This window comes from Cornus florida, unplaced genomic scaffold (genome assembly GCF_030987335.1).
Source record: "Cornus florida cultivar Cherokee Brave unplaced genomic scaffold, ASM3098733v1 CherokeeBrave_3.0.0_Hap2_Chr03, whole genome shotgun sequence".
NCBI classification, from domain to species: domain Eukaryota; kingdom Viridiplantae; phylum Streptophyta; class Magnoliopsida; order Cornales; family Cornaceae; genus Cornus; species Cornus florida.
Window position 1 is genome coordinate 3,516,928 of NW_026775573.1, and position 20,175 is coordinate 3,537,102.

The following is a 20,175-nucleotide window of genomic DNA, read 5'->3' on the forward strand; positions in this document are numbered from 1 at the left end:
TTTCTATCACCAATCAAATGATCAATACTACCACTAGGATTAGCAAAGAAGTCAGAAACATCAAGATGAGTAATATCAACTGGTAAGTCGTCATCCACAAAATTTATTTCAATTTCTTTTCCTTTTCCCTTATCATTCATTGAAGCACAGTAAAGATCAGCTAGATGTTTGGGTGTACAACAGGTACGCGACCAATGATCTTTCATTTCACATCTATAGCAAGGCTTCTCATCATATATCTTAGGAGCTTTGTTCTGCAAAGCTTTTCCTTTTGCTTGCTTAGGGGCATTTGAATTCCACTTTTGGTGGGACGGTGTGGAGTTCCTTCTGGGAATCAATGAGGAATTATGACTACCACGATTATTATAATTATTTTAATTGCGACCATATCCACGGCCATGGTCGTGAAATGAGGACACATTTGCTTCTGGGAATGGTACAGATCCAGTTGGATGAGACTAGTATTTTTTCATTAAAAGTTCATTATTCTGTTCAGCCACCAACAAACAAGAAACAGCTCAAAAATATTTGGTAAATCTGCGCCTCTATATTGTTGCTGTAGGAGCACATTTGAGGCATGAAATGTGGAGTATGTTTTTTCTAACATATCATCATCAGTAATTTTTTCTTCACATAATTTTAATTGTAAGTTAATTTTAAACAAGGCTGAATGGTACTCACTTACACTTTTAAAATCCTACAATCGCAGGTGGATCCAGTCATAGCGAGCTTTTGGAAGGATCACAGTTTTCTGATGATCATATCGTTCTTTCAAATTTTTCTACAGTGTAAGTGGATCCTTAACCGTGAGGTACTTTGTTTTTAATTCCTCATGGAGGTGATGGCGAAGAAAGATCATAATTTTCGCGCGGTCTTGCAGGGACGCATTATTTTCTTCCTTAATTGTCTCTCCGAGATTCATGGCATCCAAGTGGATCTCGGCGTCAAGGATCCATGACAAGTAGTTTTTGCCCGAGATATCAAGTGCCACAAATTCAAGCTTGGTAATATTTGATATTATGAATTATAAATGATAAAATAACATAGTTAAATTATTTCACAAAAAGAGTAGTCAATTTGAGATTATAAAAATACTGCAGTTACTATAATATGATTTGCATAATGGTGATACCATATATATAAATAATAGTCAATTTATAATCACAATGGAACAAGCGGCTTGGTGGCTCGTTAACTCAACTTGCGCATTAAAAAGCCACGATTCGAATCTTGTGGTAATTTTTTTTTTTTCTTTTACGTACTCAAATGTAAGCCAATTTATATGTACAGTAATGTACATGAAGTAACATGTAAAAGATTGTAACTAGATATTTAGCAAATATAATATGAATTGTTAGTAAATATACTGTACCAAATATTCGTGAAACTTCAGGCTCACAAAGAGTATATTAATATATGCAAAACTTCGAATTTGCCAATTAAATATAAATAATTTAGTATTTGCGAGACTTTGGGCTCAGCAATTTACTTTTCTATAAAGAATGGATAAAAATATTCTAATATACATAAATACATAAGTATTTGCGAGATTACAGGCTCAACAATTTTAATTATATGTAAAATTTGAACAACAGTTTAATATAAATAATTATTTTTCTTATCCTTTGAAATGAGAATGAAAAATAGAATTTTCTTCTCAGTTGATAGAGTCTCGTGCTGATAACGTGTAATGAATATATATGTATATATAGAGTAATATTCAGAGAAATAAATCTTTCACAGAGAGAGAGAGAGAATGAAAAGCTTTTCATTCAAGTGTGTCCTTACAAGCAGTATATACACGTGTATTTATAAGCTCAAAATTGTAGCTTCCCAAACAAGTTATAATAAGGCTTTCACTGTAAGCAAGAATTGAGCTTTCTCCGTAAGCCAACAATGTCATCATGGATGACTTAAGATTGTAGGCTCCACAAACACATATATATAACAAATACCAAATATGATCTAATTATCGAATGGAGTATTGATATTAGGCTTAATTAAGCCATGAATTTCATGAAGTGAGAACTCTAATGGCCTTTATACTCTTAAAAAAAAAAAAATGTTTGTCAAATTTGTGAGATTAATAATACATTTCCTTTCACCATTTTACTATTCTTAGTTTTTAATAACATCAATTAGTGCAAAAAAAAATTAAATAATTTTTTTTTAAAAAATCTCAATTAAAACCCATGCTATTGTATACAAAAAGGACACACACACATTTATATATCTTTATAGGTAAATCACTATCATATTTTTATTCCTATTATTATTAAATAAATAAATATTTTTACTATTTTATCAAATTAAGTGAATCTTTGTCTTTTTCAATTTAATATGGTAGTCAAAGAAGGGGAAAAAAAAAACAATTGGAAAAGAAAAAAAAAAACTGGTTAGAACAGGTTGACCCGTTTCTAACCTGCTCATTTAAGTCATTTCCCATTTATAACCTGTAATGGGTTGAGACTCATTCATACCTAACCCATTCAAAACTCACCCAATTGCCACCCTTACTAAGTATTGGATTTGGCGGTTGATGTGCAGTTCTAACCTAACTACATGATTCTAGCCAATTATAACTTGACACGCAAGTAAACATGTCACATTTACTTATTTTTTACTTACGTTTCGAGTTATGATTGGCCAAAATTATGTAATAATTTCTCTATATGCTGCCAAAACGGACAAAGGTGCTTCAAGAGATTCAAACAATACTGTGAAACACCCATGGGAGAGAGATTCTTTACGACAATAAAAAAAAAAAGTGAATAAATTCCCATAAAAAATCAAATCCATAGAGTATCTAGAAAATACGAAAAAGATAAATAAATGAATACGAACAAAATTCCCCTCAGCACTCCTTGAATTCATAAAATAAGAAATAGCTAAAAACGAAATCAATGGAAGAAACGATTGAAGGTTGCCAGTTCCTTTCATTTTCTTTTTCATTTTTTTTTCCCTTCTCGGAGCATTAATAAAAAAATTCACTCACATATCCATTTATTTACTTAAATAATATAGTTAAATTGTGTTAAGTCACTAGTAATAATTCCAAAAAAAATCGGTGAAGTGTAGTGGACCTGCTCTTAGTGGTACCACCATCATGACTCATAAACATAGTTCAACCTTATATTGATTAATTTCCATCCAAAAATTGAGAAATATTCCTCAATTTACAATGTAGCACATAGCTAATTTCAACCGGCCAATTAAGAAACCATGTGTGATCACATGAAATTGAAGAAATATCACCATCTTCATCATTACACCGTTAGCGTGTGTGTATCTATATTGACTGTGTGTGTGTGTGTGAGAGAGAGAGAGGGGGGGGAGGAATGGTGGTGATGATGATGGAGAAAGAAGATGAAGCCAAAATGGGCGTTTCATTTTCCAAATTAAAGAGGACAGCTCTGCTACTCGATTACATGGAGCAAGGGACAAAAGAAGAAACCTAACCACATTGACTCCTCCAACCTTCCGTCACCCACCACAAAGTAATTACAACAATGGTAACTTTTGGTTCCTTCACTTTTTCATAGTATTAAATTTAAATAACCTACGCATATAACTCCCACGTTGAAATAAATTTAGATGGTCAAATTTTGTATGCTTGCCTATCCAACTATAATAACGCGGACAGCGTTAGAACACCCATGAGCTGCTGCTTTTTGACCTGGTTATGTTAAATTTTGAATCATACATCTACCAAAGATTATACAGTTTTAGTTTTGTATCAAAATTTATTTAATTTCTGTGAAGTTTGTCAATATTTCACATAGATTCCTTCAGCGATTCATAATATAGCTCCTTTATTAATAACAACTATCAAACTTGATAACGGTAATGTGTTATTTTACATTTTGTCCATAAAATATTTGTTATTATTTCAGGTATTGGAAGGACAAAACTAATATTCTATTAATTTTTTGTTGTTGAAATCAATAGATACTATTTATATTCGTTAGGCAGGAGAAATCTGGTACATAAACTAAAACTTCAAGGGAGGTAAGTATGATTATAAAACGTAGAAGGGGTCTATGTGAAATAATTACAAACCTTGGGTGGAAATAAGTATAAAATAAATCCAATTTATTAAGAGTAGACCATGTCAAAACTTTGAATTCTCTTTCTTTTGATTAAATTTGGTTGATTATCTCGTATAATTTTATTCGAAGGTACTTTTGACATGGCCATTTTGATACGAGCAAATGATATGACCCCTCCAGGTATTAGAAGGACAAAATTAACCTTCTATCAATTTTTTGCTACTGATATTAATAGATTCTGTTTATCTCCGTTATGTGTCTAATGACAAGAGAAATCTGATACATAAACTAAAACTTCAAGAGAGGTAAGTAGGATTATAAAACGCAGAAGGGGTCTATGTGAAATGATTACAACCAGTGATAAGTAAAATTTACCCAATTTATTAAAGAGTAGACCATGTCAAAACTTTGTATTCTCTTTCTTTTTATTAAATTTGATTGATTATCTCTTATAATTTTATTTGAAAGTACTCTTGACAACCCCTTCACGACATGAATACCTTACTCATAGTAAAATATCATATGCATCTTCAAATTAATTAACTTCAAGGGGAAAAAAAAAAAAAAAAAAATTAGATCGACTATTTTTGGGGGGCATGAATAAAATGAAAATAGTATGCGAACAAATGGTGCAATAATGGAATTGTCGTATTAAGAATCCCATTGTTTGGTTACGATGAAATGCTATGATTATTTCTATTCCGGTATTTGGTTAAACTAGTTTGTGAGTTTTAAATTAATTTATAATATTATAATATATCACAAACGTTGCCGTCCACCCCAACGGCCCCAAACGTTACATTGATTTTGTGCCTATTTTGATACCACTTACAGTCATCCACGTGGGCACAAATGTTACACCGGATCAAAGATTGAGTTTATTTTGATACCACTGATAATGGGTCAGGCGTTTGTTATCCGATTAAAAAACTTAAACTAACTATTAGGTCACACTGTCTACCCTCTTGTATAAGCGTATTCGGATCCGAGGTAGGATTGGAACCCATGACACCAGTCCAACTTGAAAAGGTAATTTATCAGTGCGTAAAGGATGGAGGGAGCAATGTACTTTAATGAATTTTGACAAGTGAGGGTTAGCTTTAGACTCAGAATGTGACTTGTCGCACTGCAACCAATCCTTTTACGACTACATGCACCAAATAGTGACCCTAATCAAGTTCGTTTCCTCTTTTCGACCTTAGAAAGTACGTATATACCTTGCCTACAGTTTGAAGGTAACATCAATTAAGTTGTATTCAAACACAATGATAACATTTCATTACTTCACATGACTATTGTTCCAGTATATATATATATATATATATAGCAAATTACTAGGGAGTCTAGGGTATCATACAAGACCACAAACGGTAATGAAAACGAAATGAGAATGATCTTAAATTCAAAAGGAAATTTCAAGTTGCGAGGCGTTTTGGTCGAGTACTACTTTGTGCCTATCCATGCATCTTAAGAGTCTTGGGGTGAGAAAGTAATGTAAAAGTCCAAAAAGAGAATGAGAACTCTCTTTCCTCATCTTCTTCTTCTTGGAACGGGGCTGGCTACTTGTTGGTCTTTGAAATCATGAGTCTTCATGCCATCATTGCTATGTAAAGCCTCTCTCTCTCTCTCTCTCTCTCTCTCTCTCATGCACACATATGAAGTTATGAGCACAACTACCCAGCTATATATAACTCATAGTTTTCTCATTTTCTACTCATCCATCTCTTACCCACAACCTATAATCCCTCTCAAATTCTATCATTTCTCTCTCTTACCCACTGTCCAAAATCTCTCTCTCTCCCACTCCCAAAAATATTGAAATTTAAAGGGAAAAATGTGCACAAATCCCTCAGAGTTGAATCCATATCCGTCGTCATGTTCCACCGTTCTCCGGCAACAGCCATCAAAGAGACCTAAAATTCGAGTTCACCGGCTAAACAGGTCAGTTTCTTGCAATCTCTCTCTCTCTATATATATGTGTGTGTTATTTCTAACAATAGTTTCTAATATAACAGGAGGAGAAGATTGTCCAAGGAAGCAAAAGAGAAGGCAAGGGTAGGGGTGTTGAGGAGAGAGATGGAAATCAAGAACTTGAAGCTATACATGGAGAACCAAAGCATCATTAAAGAGAACGAGAAGCTGAGAAAGAAAGCTGTTCTTCTTCACCAAGAGAACAGAGTCTTGCTATCTCAGTTCCAAAAGCTATCTTATCCTCATAACCAAATGCCTCATAGCAACAACAACAAACGCTAATAGCAATATATGTAACTATGCAGAAGAAGAAGATATAGTCCTATTATTTCTTCTTCTTGACAGAAGTCTTAGCTTCTCTTTTTAGTTTTTGTTTGATCGAGTTTGTTGAAATACTTTAATTAACGGGATAAATAAGGGGGTTTTATGGTTTTCATGACTAATAATTGAAATTTGATATTGATAAATAATTTTTAATGGTTATATATTGTGTTATCGGGTCGTGTTAGTGTGTAATTGAGGGCACCTGTTGGGGTCTTCAGATAAAGTAGAATTATGAATTAGATTAGAATAATCTGTTTCTACCAAGGGCTTAAGCTACGTAGTATATCCCTTCTATCCCTTCTTTATAAATGCATGCAAGTTCCAGGGTTCGAGTCCCCAGTGAGATCATTAATAATACACACTTATGTATGACTTATCTACCAAAATACTACTACTAATAATAATTTGTTTCTGAATTTCATGCTCTAGCAGAGGTAGGTGACTGGTAAATGCTAAGGACATTCTACTTTATCATTAAAAGAGGTGACTCAATCTGTCACACACATCATTTTTCCTTTTAACCACCATCATGCTTCATTAGAATGCCACGATAAATGAAATCTAAAAACATGTGAAACCGAATCCACCAATAGATATATCCCTTGATGTATGCTTAGGCAGCAGTGCTCTGAAATCAGTAAGCCAGCCTATATTATTTCTAGAATGAGATAGTATATACTTTGCATTGATCAGACACACTGCTATGTAAACACCCATAGATTCTATTGAAAAGATAAAGTTGCAAGCTGCAGTTCAAAATTTTTAACATCAAATTTCAACTAAACACTAAATCTTACCTGTTAAATACGCCTTTGAGGCTTGACGGTGAAAGGGTCTTCAAGATAATGAAAGAATCTTCATTTTCCATCTGTGCACGCCCGAAAATAAAAGAATCAATGTTGAAAGGCATATAGCTGAGCCACTTTCATGTTCTTCACTGAGATGCTGTCCACAGAAAGAAGATTACTTGCAAAAAGCTACAGATAGCTATTTTGAAAAGAGCCCATTAGAAATGCTGAATAACTAATTGCAGGACACACCAATACCAGCCAAAATCTGCAACATACTGTTTCGGTGCTATGTTAGATCAACAATCAACAATGTATTTGCTGATTGCATCTGCATATGTGCATGAAGGAGTTGCAAGACAATTGAAATTGAATGAGCCCATTGTGGTTGACTTTGGTTCTACTGCCACCATTTAGAAGGCATTTATGAAATTGCAAATCCATCACTTGATACAAAGACAAAATTACCAAACGAAAGCTAGCATTGTGTAATATGCAACCCAAGAAACATAAAGCGCTATATATTTCTTGTCCAAGGAATGCTGATATTCATGTCAATAGTAAAATGATGTAGAAGTTTTTATCTCAACAATTTAGCACACACAAAGATATACATTTAAGAAACAGTATTCACTGTTTCAGAATAAGGTAAAAAACAAACTAGCAATAATAAACAAATCAAGCTCTTGATCATAGACCACCAATTAATACTGATTCACAAAATGAAGTCATCATCATCGAGGAACACCATTTTCGCCAATTTTTCTTCACTCATTTTACAGATTGTACTTTGCCAGAGAACTGATCAGGCGGCTCCAAGCAGAACCAGAGCTATGTTTAATCCAATTGAGTTTGGCTCATGACAAAGCCACTCAATCGAAGGCACAAGTAAATGTGGAATTTTCAACATTTATGCACTGGAACATGACAGCAACTTTTTTATAATTTTTCTGTGGATAAGGAGATAGCAAGGAAAGTGAAATCACAAAGACTGTAATAAGTTGAAATACAATCTGCAAAAAAGAAAAAAAAATAAAAACCATATTTGAACTACTGTAGATGCTATTGAATATTACATACAAAAAAACTTTTGAAGTGCTCAAATGAATTCTGGACACAAGCATTTGAACAAACTATTGAGAGGCAGAAAATCTTTTGAAATATTTTCCATTCACTTTTTCATAGTAATTGAGCACACAAATCAATCCACCGAAGTGGGGCTTACACCACAAATGAAAAAAAGAAAAAGAAAAATAGATAAAAATAAATAAATAAAAAAGAAGGCAAAAGTTGCAAGCTACCTGATAGCTACCACATTCTAAGACTCATAAACATGGATAGGTACTTCCCAAATGTATCTACCACATAAAAAGAAACGGTTTTAGTTCTGGTGGAGTGGGGCAACACTACATTACATATGATCAGTCCTGCTATGTACTAAGAGAACCTTTAGCATCTCTTGTGTTTAAATTTCTAGGGTTTCAAGTAAATGCAACAGCGTATTTTGCGTTATTATCAAATCTTAGACTGAACTTGTATTACCAATTCCAAAAGGCCAAATTTAGCCAATAATTTAATCTGTCTCTTTGAAGTAAAATATTTGTGTGTGTGTGTGTGTATATATATATATATATATATTGTTAAAAGAAGGAAGTCCTACAAAAAAAAAAAAAAAACTGGTAAGTCCTATGACTAGCACGAGCAATTAATCCAGAAGAGCTTTTTTTAACTTCAAAACAAAGCATTGGAGATAAGAAATAGTGATTTATTACAATGCATTTATTTGCTTCACACTTTCCAGCATTTACCTAGTATTTTAACTTGTGAAAAAGCCTGAAACTTTATGCAGAACATCCAATATACACAATAATTAAATGATCTATAACATAATAAAAAATAAACTAGAATAAAAACGTTTGAAAAGCATAATTTCCACTAACAGGTTTAGAATTAGATAAATATGTAAGAAAATAGAAGATTTACCTATACATTTAATCTAAGAAAATGAAAAGAATAAAATCAACTTTTCCTTTAGCTTTGCTCGATTTTCATGGCAACCAAACAGAGACAATGGAAAACAAACCAATGCGATGAACATCAAGACAAATAAATCAATAAATAATCAGAATAAACCTGTCGTACTTGTCGGCACAATTGGGATTGAATGCGGAACTGGAAAACGAATTCCTCAAGCTGCTCGCACTGTAGCTCTTGAACGCCCAAATTTTGTGATTCAACCGAAACGAAACAGTAAAAGTTATATACCATTGGGCTAATGGCCCATTGGTACTAGTTTGCTGGGCCCATCTTCTACCTTAGCGGTTGGTCTTGTGCTTTTTCCAAGATTGATGGATTGGTGGGCCTTTAGGCTTTGTTTGGGCTTGGGCCTTCGCTTCTTTCATACAGTTCTTTCCCTATAAATCACATCTACATATCGGGTAAAAAACAAAAAAGCGAAAATAAGAACAAAAACAAGAAAATTGAAACTAAAAGATACTATGGTAAAACTAAATAAATTAACTACTGAAAATTTTAAGAGTTAAAGATTTTAAACTTTTATTAAAGAATAATTTTTTATATTTATTTGATAAGTGATGTCCTAATTATTTAAAATTATATTTCATTTTAAACGGTGCTTACTATTTTGAGTGATATTTAAATTCTTGAATAAACTCTTAATCCATTGTACTGAATTATATTATTCAATCATTTAACACTTAATTGAATAATGCTATGTTTGTATATTATTTGTATTGCTAATATGCGCCATGCTAACCCATTGCTACATGTGCCCACTGTAAATATTACTATATATATATTGGCAAAAGACATGCACAAACCTTTTATATGAATCAATATATATATATATACACACACAGACACACACACATATGCATATAACCTAATCTTATTCTGAACAATTTAATAGGACCATTCAAAACTCAAAAGAAAGAAAAGGTTTAGTGGCTTAACATGTGTAAGGCTTACTAGACAGATATGTGAGAAGAAGAAGAAGAGTAATGGGCTGTGGCTTGGACGCAATGATCAAATTAATGAGTTGGTTGCCTTCTCCATTATCACATTCTTATTTCTTTCTGTTTCTCCCACAGTATAGCTGTTTCCTATTTATCACCTCCTTCCCCTCTTTAATTTGTTCATTGGTCACACCTATATATATATATTTTGTACATTCCTAGGTTTAGCTTCATTCTATGGCTAGCTAGCCTCAAGACAGTCCCTCAGTCTATTAATCATCTCGTTTTCATTGTCCCCTTCTCAACTCAAATTTGAACTCCATCATTGTCGAAACATAGCCTTGTTCATGCCTGCAGACACATGGAAATACCTAGTTGTCCCACTCGAATTGCGCGCGCGCAGGCGCAGCAGAAAGGAGTTTCTAGTTCACAAGCTAATTCTCTCAATCTGCGCAGCTGCCTATCGATATCATTTGTGGATGGATTGGAATTCAAGCGCCTTAATTCGAAGGCAAATGCTCCCTTACACACTCGATCAATATTCAACTAAACAATGACACTAGTTCTAAGATATAGATTAGCTTCACTATGTACAGATCACTGACACTGCTCTTGCATGACAATGAAAATCGGCATTAATCGTTTGTGCCTCTCGTTTGTACACATCCTCTTTTTATTTATACAAAACTTGCCCTTTAGTCGGAAAAGAAAAAGGTTGGCTCTTGGATAGACTACTTATCCATAGAAATTCAAAATGCTGCATCATCACCAAATAACATCAGAAAGGAGGTCCAACTAGATTTGGCCTTTGCTTGTAATGTCCCTAGTTGGACCTCCTGTACATTCTTATTTTTATTTATTCAAAGCTTACCCTTTTACCTAAAAAAAAAAAAAATCACCAAGTCGTCTTTTATATTCGATATTATAAATCTTCTAGTCCAAGTAACCATCATGAAAGATTTTGTGTAAATGCTCTGTGGAAATATGGTTCAGGGAAGAAAATTAAACCTCAGCTGTCATATGATTAATTACTGATGATTACTACCAACACATATGGTGACAATATTACACTTCTTAAAAGCTAGCTTCCTTTTCGATCTCATAATTGGAATGACCATATGTATGATCTAATATAGCAACCTTGTCTGATGTATCATGCATGATCATATTGTACAAATTATTCACTGACGTAATATATAAATATTCTAATAGTACATTTGCAATCACAACCATAAACTTTAGCATTGATGGACAAGCTAGTTTCCGATCAATTTCTATCATAATAAGGAATTTCTTTTTAAAAAAGATCGATCTAAGAAAAACACCCAACATGCATGATATACTGTTTTAATGGATTTTCCCCACAAATTAATATATGTAAAAAAAAAAAAAAAAGAGGATACCAAATGTGTTCTGATGTAAACAAAGTTTGGTCGATTGCTATCTTTGTTAATTAAAGTACAATTAGTACTATAGTCTATAAAGCATCTAAAGGCACTTACATGTTGAGTGTGATGGTTACAGCAACCTAACTTCAAACTCAAAGAGTCAATATCATTATCCAGTATATGTAGACATTAATTGCACTATCCTTAAGCTTAGTTCACATGCAATTCACACACTTAAAGAAAGTGCTTCATATACGCCTTTTTTTTTTTTTTTTTTCTTCGAATGGTAAAGCAAACACACACTCCCTTTTACCCGCTTGAATCCCTCTCATCTTTGAGAATAGGAGGTTATACTGCTCCGTACACTACTCAAGGAGTCATTATAAGTGGTACGCCACCATCCCACACGCAAACATACAATCAAAATAGTACTGGAATGACATGAACAATATTGTACTGCTCTTAATTAACCCAAAAGATGATGGAATTGGTAGCATATATAATAGAGATTTTTAAGTAATAAAGAATTTCTAGCATGTCTTCACTGTTATATATTCAATAGGGATTTCTAGGGGGAAAAAAAGAGTGTAGAATTAAGGGCAATATTATAATTTATAATATTCCTGCTACAAGCTACAAAGCCCACAAAGTTTACCATAGAAAATATTAGTAAAAGGACAACACACACACACACACATATATATATATATTGATTTTTTGATTTTTTCATCAATGTGGGACGTCATAAGGTTGTAAACACCAAATCACAACCCCACGCCATTGGAAGGAATTAAGGATGAAGGAATACTCGAAAACAATGCAAAGAGAAAAGGATAGATTAAAGTAATAATCTTGGTATCTAGCTAGCTCTTTCAATAAAGAAGACATTAAGAAGGAAAAATTAAAAAGTATGTACATACAAGGCATAGATTCTTAGTGTCTTGCACATCAATGTTACTTTAATTGAACTTAAGAATATTGTAATGTTCATGATCTTGATTGCCTTCGCCGCCACAATGGAATTGAAACTATAAACATACTGGTATATTAATCACCCTTCAAGCTAATTACCATATCTATGACATTGACTGATACCTAATTTTTTTAAAAACTCTTTCCTAACTACAGGGTTTGAAAATATATGACAGTAGTCAGTAGAAATTGCTGAGTGGAGTACAGCCAGAGAATAAACCAATTTTTGGCAGGAGATTAATGAATAAGAAACAAATAATATTTCTTGAGATTTAATAGAGAAATTCTAGCATGTACATGAAAATATATATAAAGAACATATATATAATGGACAAGACTTTAGAACCCTATCCAATAAATTAATTAATAAGTATATATATACAGTAAAAAATGAATAAAGAGAAAGGAATTAAAGAAATTAACGTACGTACTATATATATATATTAATATATATGAGCTCGATTCATCTCCTGTAATCTTCCAACTTTTCAAAACAGTGAATTGCATAGCTAAAATAATCCCTCCTAATTTTCAAAACACTGATTTTTAATACATTATATCTGTTTTTCAACATTAAATATGGCTAAAATAAGTACATATAAATGTGTTTGAAATTAAATATTATAAAAACCTTATAGCACCAAAAATTACAGCAGAGAATCCGGGCACACACATATATATATATATATAGTGTGTGTGTGTGTGCACACACACACACACACATATATATATGTATGATCCACAGCAAAAAAAAAAAGATCTAACAGAACCTACAAGCAACAAAAGTCTGAGCCAGGCCTACCAAAATAGAAAAATGTGACCTTTTACTAAAAGGAGAAGAAACGGTTTACCTGTGGATATATATTTGATGAGAGAGAGAGAGGAAGCAAATATATGCTGATATGGTGGGGGTGGGCTTTGTTTATTCGATGCAGTGAACCAGACCTAGGTTTAAAAGAGCTAGCAACCCATCTCTGAATCCAGACGAACTGGTAACTCACCTCACTGGTTGATCCCCCCACGCTAGCTTTTACTTCTCTGTCATAACAGTTGTGTGTGTGCGAGTGTGTGAGAGAGGAAGAGAGATAGAGAGAGAGGAACTTTAACGCTCGAGTCTGTTTGTCCCCGGTGGGTTGTTGCTGTTGTTGCCTTTATATGGAAGTAGTGTACTGTTGGGTTGGGTGTTGCCTCGAAAAGAGCTTGTTCAGAGCATTGCACGTGTAACCCAGTACCCAATATTTATGTCGAGTCTCATCACATCATAATAAAACCCTAAAAAAGAAGACAGTCAAAAAAAGAAAAGAAAAGAGTAGTGCCCATACCTCTCTATTCATCACCCATTTGCATGTTAAAAAAGATGTCCCAACCTCGAGAACCATCACACCTCACTCAAATGTAAGTCCTCTACTTAACACCATAGCTAGTAATTAACATGACAATATTAATAGTAGTTAATTATTATTATTGTGATTAATTATGAGAGAGTATGTGAAGAAAAAGGGTGAGATTGATGATGGGTGGTGTGGGAATAGGAGTAATAAGTTAATTTTATGTGTAGTTTTCTTTATGTGAGTATCATAAACCAGATAGAAATAGTACTAGTGAAAGCCTTCTAAAAAAAGAATTAAATGGGTGTATAGTATAAGTGGAAAATCTATATAAGCCCTTCTAAAAAAAGAATTAAATGGGTGTATAAATATATAAGTGGAAAATCTATATATAAATCCAAAATATATTGTGGGTTTCCTAAAACATGTCTTTTTAAGGTTGTTTTCAATTGTTTTTTTAGGGGCTTTAATGATTTACCAGTACAGCAAACATAAGTACACAAACAATTATACATGTACAGAAAAAGAGTCCTAAAAAAATGGTGCCTTTTTTCGTTTTTTTCTTCTTGAGAGTGAATGAACAATTTATTATCAGACAAGTCATGACCAGAGCTACAACTAAAAATGAAGACACACACACACACACACACACATATACATATATATATGTATGTATATATAGAGAGAACAGAAAAAGAGGCTTAATTGAAAAGTGGTAGCTTTTTTTCTTCAGAGTGAAAGAACAATTATCAGACAAGTTACCAGAGGTGCAACAGAAAATGATGAAGAGAGAGAGAAAGAGAGATTGCAATCCTAGCTTTTATCACATGGAGTGACTTGCAAGAGCTATGCTGACAAAATCAAATCCACCAACAAGTACTACTTCATGAATTTGTACATTCCTTCTTCTTCTTTCAAAGCTAAGGCACACTAGCTAGCTAATTAATAACCAGATTAATTAACATCTCAAAACACAACTATCTTATAAACCAATAAGAAGAAGAAGAATGTAGTAAGATCACTAGGAAGACAAGTGAAATCAAGTTCCAAGAAAAAAAACAGTTCCTTGTTAGAAAGGAGGCCGACCTGTGCCCCAATAAGCCTCAGCTGGTAATTGGCATGAATTTAGAAGATTAGGAGGTAACCCATGAAGTAGAGACGAGTTAGGATCACTCATAAGCTGTTGTTGCTGCTGTTGCTGTTGGCCAACCACTCCCGGTGACCCAAGGCTGCCGCTTCCCGGAACCGGAACCTGCGCCTCCTCATCCTCTAGCGGAAGCCTCTCATAGGCCGCATTTCCGAAGGACGCCGCCATAATGACCACAGGACCGGAAGCAACAAGAGGACCAACAACGCTACCACCGACCACTTGGCCTTGACCGCCAGCTAAATAAATGGTCAATCCGGAGGCAGCAGGCGGCGCCGGAGGTGGTAAAAAGGACCCGGAGAGGGAGAGAATTTCGAATCTTCCATGTAAGGTGACAACTGCTCCGGGAGAGGCCGGCTGCCTTAGGGTAACATTGGTGACAGTTCCATTTCCACTCAAGATACAAACCCCTCTCTGCCGCCTCGTCGCGAAGGTGGACACACTCTCTTGAATGTCACAGCCGTTGGCGATTTCGATCACGTGTGATCGGAGCGCGTTTGCGCTGTCACGAGTGATGATGATGGGCGGCTTCGGCTTGTTCTTGGAGCCGGCAGGTCGGCCTCGGGGCCTTCTTGTGATCTGATCCCCGTCTGATCCGGTTAGCTGAGCTAATTCTTTGCCTTCACCACCGCCCGAGCTATTGGTGCTGTTGTCATCTTCCCGTTTCTGAGCCCGATTTAAGCCGATGCTTCCGCTTTGTTCGTTCTCTGAATTTTGCTGCTGGTGGTGCTGGTATTGGTGATGGTGTAGCTGAAGATCTCTGGTGTGAAAAGGAGGTGGAAGTGGACGGCCATGTGCTGTAATTGGATCCATTTCTCTACTTTCTCAAACCCTAATTTCTTCAAGTGTGCATAAACTAAGAGAGCTTCTTGGATATGGGTTTCTTTCCTTGCTTGCTTTGATGAATCAAATGCTACTAAACTTCACCATGAAAGAGTTGGAAAGGCCTTTTGGAATCACAAACCAAATTTTCAGCTGAATTAGCCATATTTTTTTGGGTCTAATCTCATGTGAGGGGTAATATTTCTTTGGTGTTGATCAGTTTTGCTTTTTGTTGCTGTTGGTGAGGGTTTGGGAGAAATGAAAAATGAGAGAGAGAGAGAGAGAGAGGTGAGGGTTTGGGGGGTGTGATCCTTTTATGTTTGTTTAAGTAGTCTTTAGTGTTGGGTTAGGGTTAGGTCAAGAGAGAGAGAGGAGGGATTGGATCGATGATTGGTTTAGTTTTGGTTAGACAGCGTGCGCATGGGCGGTGGGAGGGGCCCCTCCTTTCTCTCTCTTTTGTCTCTCACCCACACGGGCCCCAACATCCCACGTTCTCTCTCTCTCTCTTTCTCTCTCATGAATAAGACTAAGACCCTCCATTATATACCATCTTGTCTTTCATTTGCTATTTGCTAGTTCAAACCTCTACTTCTCATCTTCTCTTCTAGGCCCTTTCTCTTCTCTCTTTCCTATTCTTACTTGCCCACTTGAATTCTGGTTTGAACATAGACGTCCATTAATGTCTACTTGAAACATACATGATAATGGACCTCCTCATCAACTCGTCTTTAAATATTAGTATAAAATCAAGTTTTTGTGTGTGTGTGTGTATACGCATATATGTGAAAATTATTGACCACTGCAAGTAATTTTCTATCATAGCTAATCACTAATGTTCTCACCCTTGGTGTTTATGTATACATCTGTATATTTATATATGTATATGTGTGTGTGCGCGTTTCACTCTCTTAAGAAAACAAAGAACACTTATGTTAGAGATTGTATGTGCACTTGATTTGGACTAAATAAATTACACAAGACAAAATACAATTCAAAATAGCTAGCTGGCTTTGAGGTGGTGTTGGTGGAGAAGAACAGTTACAAATTAGGGGTTAACGTATTGTTGGCTTTGGACGGTGTTGGTGAAGAAGCAGAAAAGGGGGCATTCCGAACGTTCATGTAATACATACGCCTGATAATATACAATTAAATATATTTATTGCACGGTACAAATAAGTTTTTCCGTAAAAGAAGAGAGTTTCAAATTAGTGGCTCGGCAACGGTTTGTTACCATTATAACAGCGTGACATCTCGTAAGTTCGTGTAAGAAAGTGGACATTTAACATTAGTGTATAATAAGAGTGACAGCGTTCCTAGCTTAAGACACTGATAATTGTATGTACGTTGTATTTATATTTCAGAGAGAGGAGCCTTAAGACACTGTCCCTGACCATTCTGACACCGCTGTTTGGGTCCGCTCCAATTTCCCATGACCCACGTGCGCCTCTCTCTAAAAATTTGATACCTCCTCCAATTATTTTTTTTATTTTTATTTTTGTTAAGATTTTTATTTATTCTTTTAGAGACTCGAATTTACACTCTTAACTTTTAAAAATAAGAAAAATACTATTAAATCAATCCTTGATTTCTAGCTATCCCATTCATGAATGTTCATTTTGAGATTTCTTTAATTATGGATTAAATCTCATGTCCCTTTTTGGCTTCCAAGGTTGACAATGGAAAGTCAAAAATGTCATCCCACAAGAAATTCTACTACCATAAGACCATTATAGTTATAATCACTGTACTAAGTTTAGAAATTTTGCTAATTAGGACTCCTCCCTTCAATTAATTAGGATTTCAGTCTAATTAGGACGGGTCTGTGATTAAGATTGTCCTAGATCTATTTTAAGTTGATATTCATTTTTAAGGAGTAATTTTATATGGCATGTTCAAAGTACAGGAGTGATTATTGTCACGCAAAACTCCATCAACGCGCGTGCTGGAATCGTGCGGCACCAATGTTAATTTCCGACATTATTTTCTTCCAAACCAGATGGAGCCTACCCTTTTTAGTCATATTTAAATTGCACTACCAAATTGTGCGTGAGTGTATGTATTTATAATTTATTGAGTAGGTAATAAGAAATATAAATAAATAAATAACATTTTCCTGATTTTTTTTTTTTTTTTAAACAATTTTCTTCCGTTAAAGTAGCGGTAGAAATGGTGAACACCATCCACTAAATAGACGGCAATCAATTTGGGTCAAAGTTGCAGCCTACGAAAATGAAAAATCTGCCGATAAGACGTCAGAGACAGTTGGATCTTTCCCAGTTTTAAGATGTTCCCACGTAAGTGTCCAACTCATGTGCACGTGCATACAGAGGATAACGGCATCCGGAAACGGAATATTCCGTCACCGGTGATGATATGATGATATGTATCTCCTATCTCAATCAATATCTGTTCCTTTCCATTGAAGTACGGATTGATTTCCTCCCAGTTTCTAAGGGAAGTAGCTTCATGCTAAAGCGATTTCCGTTCACGTCTCGAGTTGTCATCATCATCAAACAAACAATATATATAGGAATATGTACGTATATAGAGTCCAATAATAACTGCGTTCCAAAACACGAATTAATATTACGAATTTAAAATTCAGTTCTTTAATTAACAGAGCGTCGCATCCAGTGTATCCGTATTCAAGTCGTTCCATCACCAAATAATTTGTCACCCGTCCATATGCATAAAGTGATGAATGGCTTCTTATTGAACTTGTGTCTTCATAATAATAATAATTATAATAATAATAACATATATATTATAATTATTACGAGTTGGTCGTGTGACTAACCTCTTAACCACGTGATCCAGGCAAATGCAAGAGTTAAAGCCGTTACTCGAGCTACTAGCAATTAGTGGTCTGACTTTAACTTTCAAATTTAATTTATTGACCAATTTCTTTTTCTTTTTATATATACATGTATGAGATCAGCTGTGAGGACATTTTTTTTTTTAGTTAAAGAGCTGTGAGGACTTGTTACAAGGTATGATATCATATTTTTACTTTTGTCCTATATATATGAATGGGTACAAATTATTATAAATTATTATTGTGTTCGCGAAATTAAATTAAAATTAAAGATTTTAAACTTTAAAGTGCTCCAATTTCAAATTGGTGCTTTAAAATTCAAATTAAAGAGTTTAAATTTTATATTACTCCAATTTTAATTCAATGTTTCCAAACATAACATATATATATATTTGAATGTTTCTTTAATTTTCTTTATTTTTGTGATGTGTAAATTTTTTTTTGTCTCGAGCAGTCTGTTAAAATAAACAGCCACTTCATCAATGTATAAAATTGTTGTGTATTTTACACAACCTTTTTACACAGCCACATCAGTATATTTCCTTTCTCCTCCCTCTTTTTCATTCAATTAACAAATCAACCCTACATTAAGTAGTTTTGTAAAAAATTTGTGTGGTCTAGGCATTACACTGGTTGACTATTATTGGAGGATATATTTTTATACAAAATGTATAAAACAACCGCGAGAACTAAAAATAAATAATCTAAATTTTTTGTGCAAATCTATTATGACTCATCAGATTTACACAAAAAAATATATACATAATCATTGGAGATGCTCTTACATAATTAGAATATTCACATACATTAGGTTGTTTACCTTCAAAAATGTTACATTTAATTGAAATGAATGAATAGAAGGCAATGCAATTCTACTTTTATACACTTCATTATAATAATAGTAAGCTTTATATATGGAATTTTCAACTAGTGCTAGAATAAAAAATCACATCTTAAATTATTTCAATTTTCATGATTTCCATCATTAAGTTATTGAGATTGAGACAATTTTTTGAGACATGCAAAAAGTCCACGTGTCATTTAATAAGCCTTTCAATTTAGTCACTAAAAACACTAACCTTGTTGAAAGCTGTGAATGAAATAATAATCATCATTCTAAGTGGTGATGGTGAAAGATAGCGGTAGTGGAACGCGGTGACAATGGTGGCAACGGTAGCGGTAGAAGACGGTGGCGATAACTGTGGCAAAGGCTATGATTGTGGTTGTGCTAATGGTGGAAGGCGGTGGCGATAATGGTGACCAAGAATTTCATTACTTAGCATGAATTGAATTTTCATTCCAAAAATACCATCATTCATACTTTAAATATCATATCATATCATATCAAACAAGGAAATAGAAGAAATAAAATTATCGTATTCCATTCCTGGATATCAATTGGACCTAAATTCATTAATAATGCTACCAACAAGAGCGCTCACTCTCTCTCCCTTCAAAATTTATATCAAAACACACTAAGATCCAAACACAATTCACAATTGTTGTAGAGAGCATTCATTCATGAGTGATGACATTATATTGAGACATGGTAAGGCCAAAAAAGGAAATTGAGAATTGTAATGGAGTTGGAGCCAC

At 34.2% G+C, this 20,175-nt stretch overlaps 2 protein-coding genes across 2 annotated transcripts; one reads left to right on the forward strand and one right to left on the reverse strand.

The window, feature by feature from the left end:
- Positions 1-5,424: 5,424 nt before the first annotated feature.
- LOC132299095 (protein LITTLE ZIPPER 3-like) lies at positions 5,425-6,503 on the forward strand. The gene is made up of 2 exons (XM_059795548.1): positions 5,425-5,990; positions 6,065-6,503. The coding sequence occupies exons 1-2, from the start codon at positions 5,884-5,886 to the stop codon at positions 6,300-6,302; spliced, it is 345 nt and encodes a 114-aa protein (XP_059651531.1). The 5' UTR covers positions 5,425-5,883; the 3' UTR covers positions 6,303-6,503.
- Positions 6,504-14,496: 7,993 nt separating this feature from the next.
- On the reverse strand, positions 14,497-16,047 carry LOC132298601 (AT-hook motif nuclear-localized protein 22). The gene has a single exon (XM_059795001.1). The coding sequence runs from the start codon at positions 15,753-15,755 to the stop codon at positions 14,865-14,867; it is 891 nt and encodes a 296-aa protein (XP_059650984.1). The 5' UTR covers positions 15,756-16,047; the 3' UTR covers positions 14,497-14,864.
- Positions 16,048-20,175: the final 4,128 nt, after the last annotated feature.

Coding starts and splice junctions, on each gene's coding strand:
- LOC132299095 (XM_059795548.1), top strand. CDS start 5,884: ATGTGCACAAATCCCTCAGAGTTGAATCCATATCCGTCGTCATGTTCC. Junction 5,991..6,064: donor CGAGTTCACCGGCTAAACAG/GTCAGTTTCTTG, acceptor CTAATATAACAG/GAGGAGAAGATTGTCCAAGG.
- LOC132298601 (XM_059795001.1), bottom strand. CDS start 15,755: ATGGATCCAATTACAGCACATGGCCGTCCACTTCCACCTCCTTTTCAC.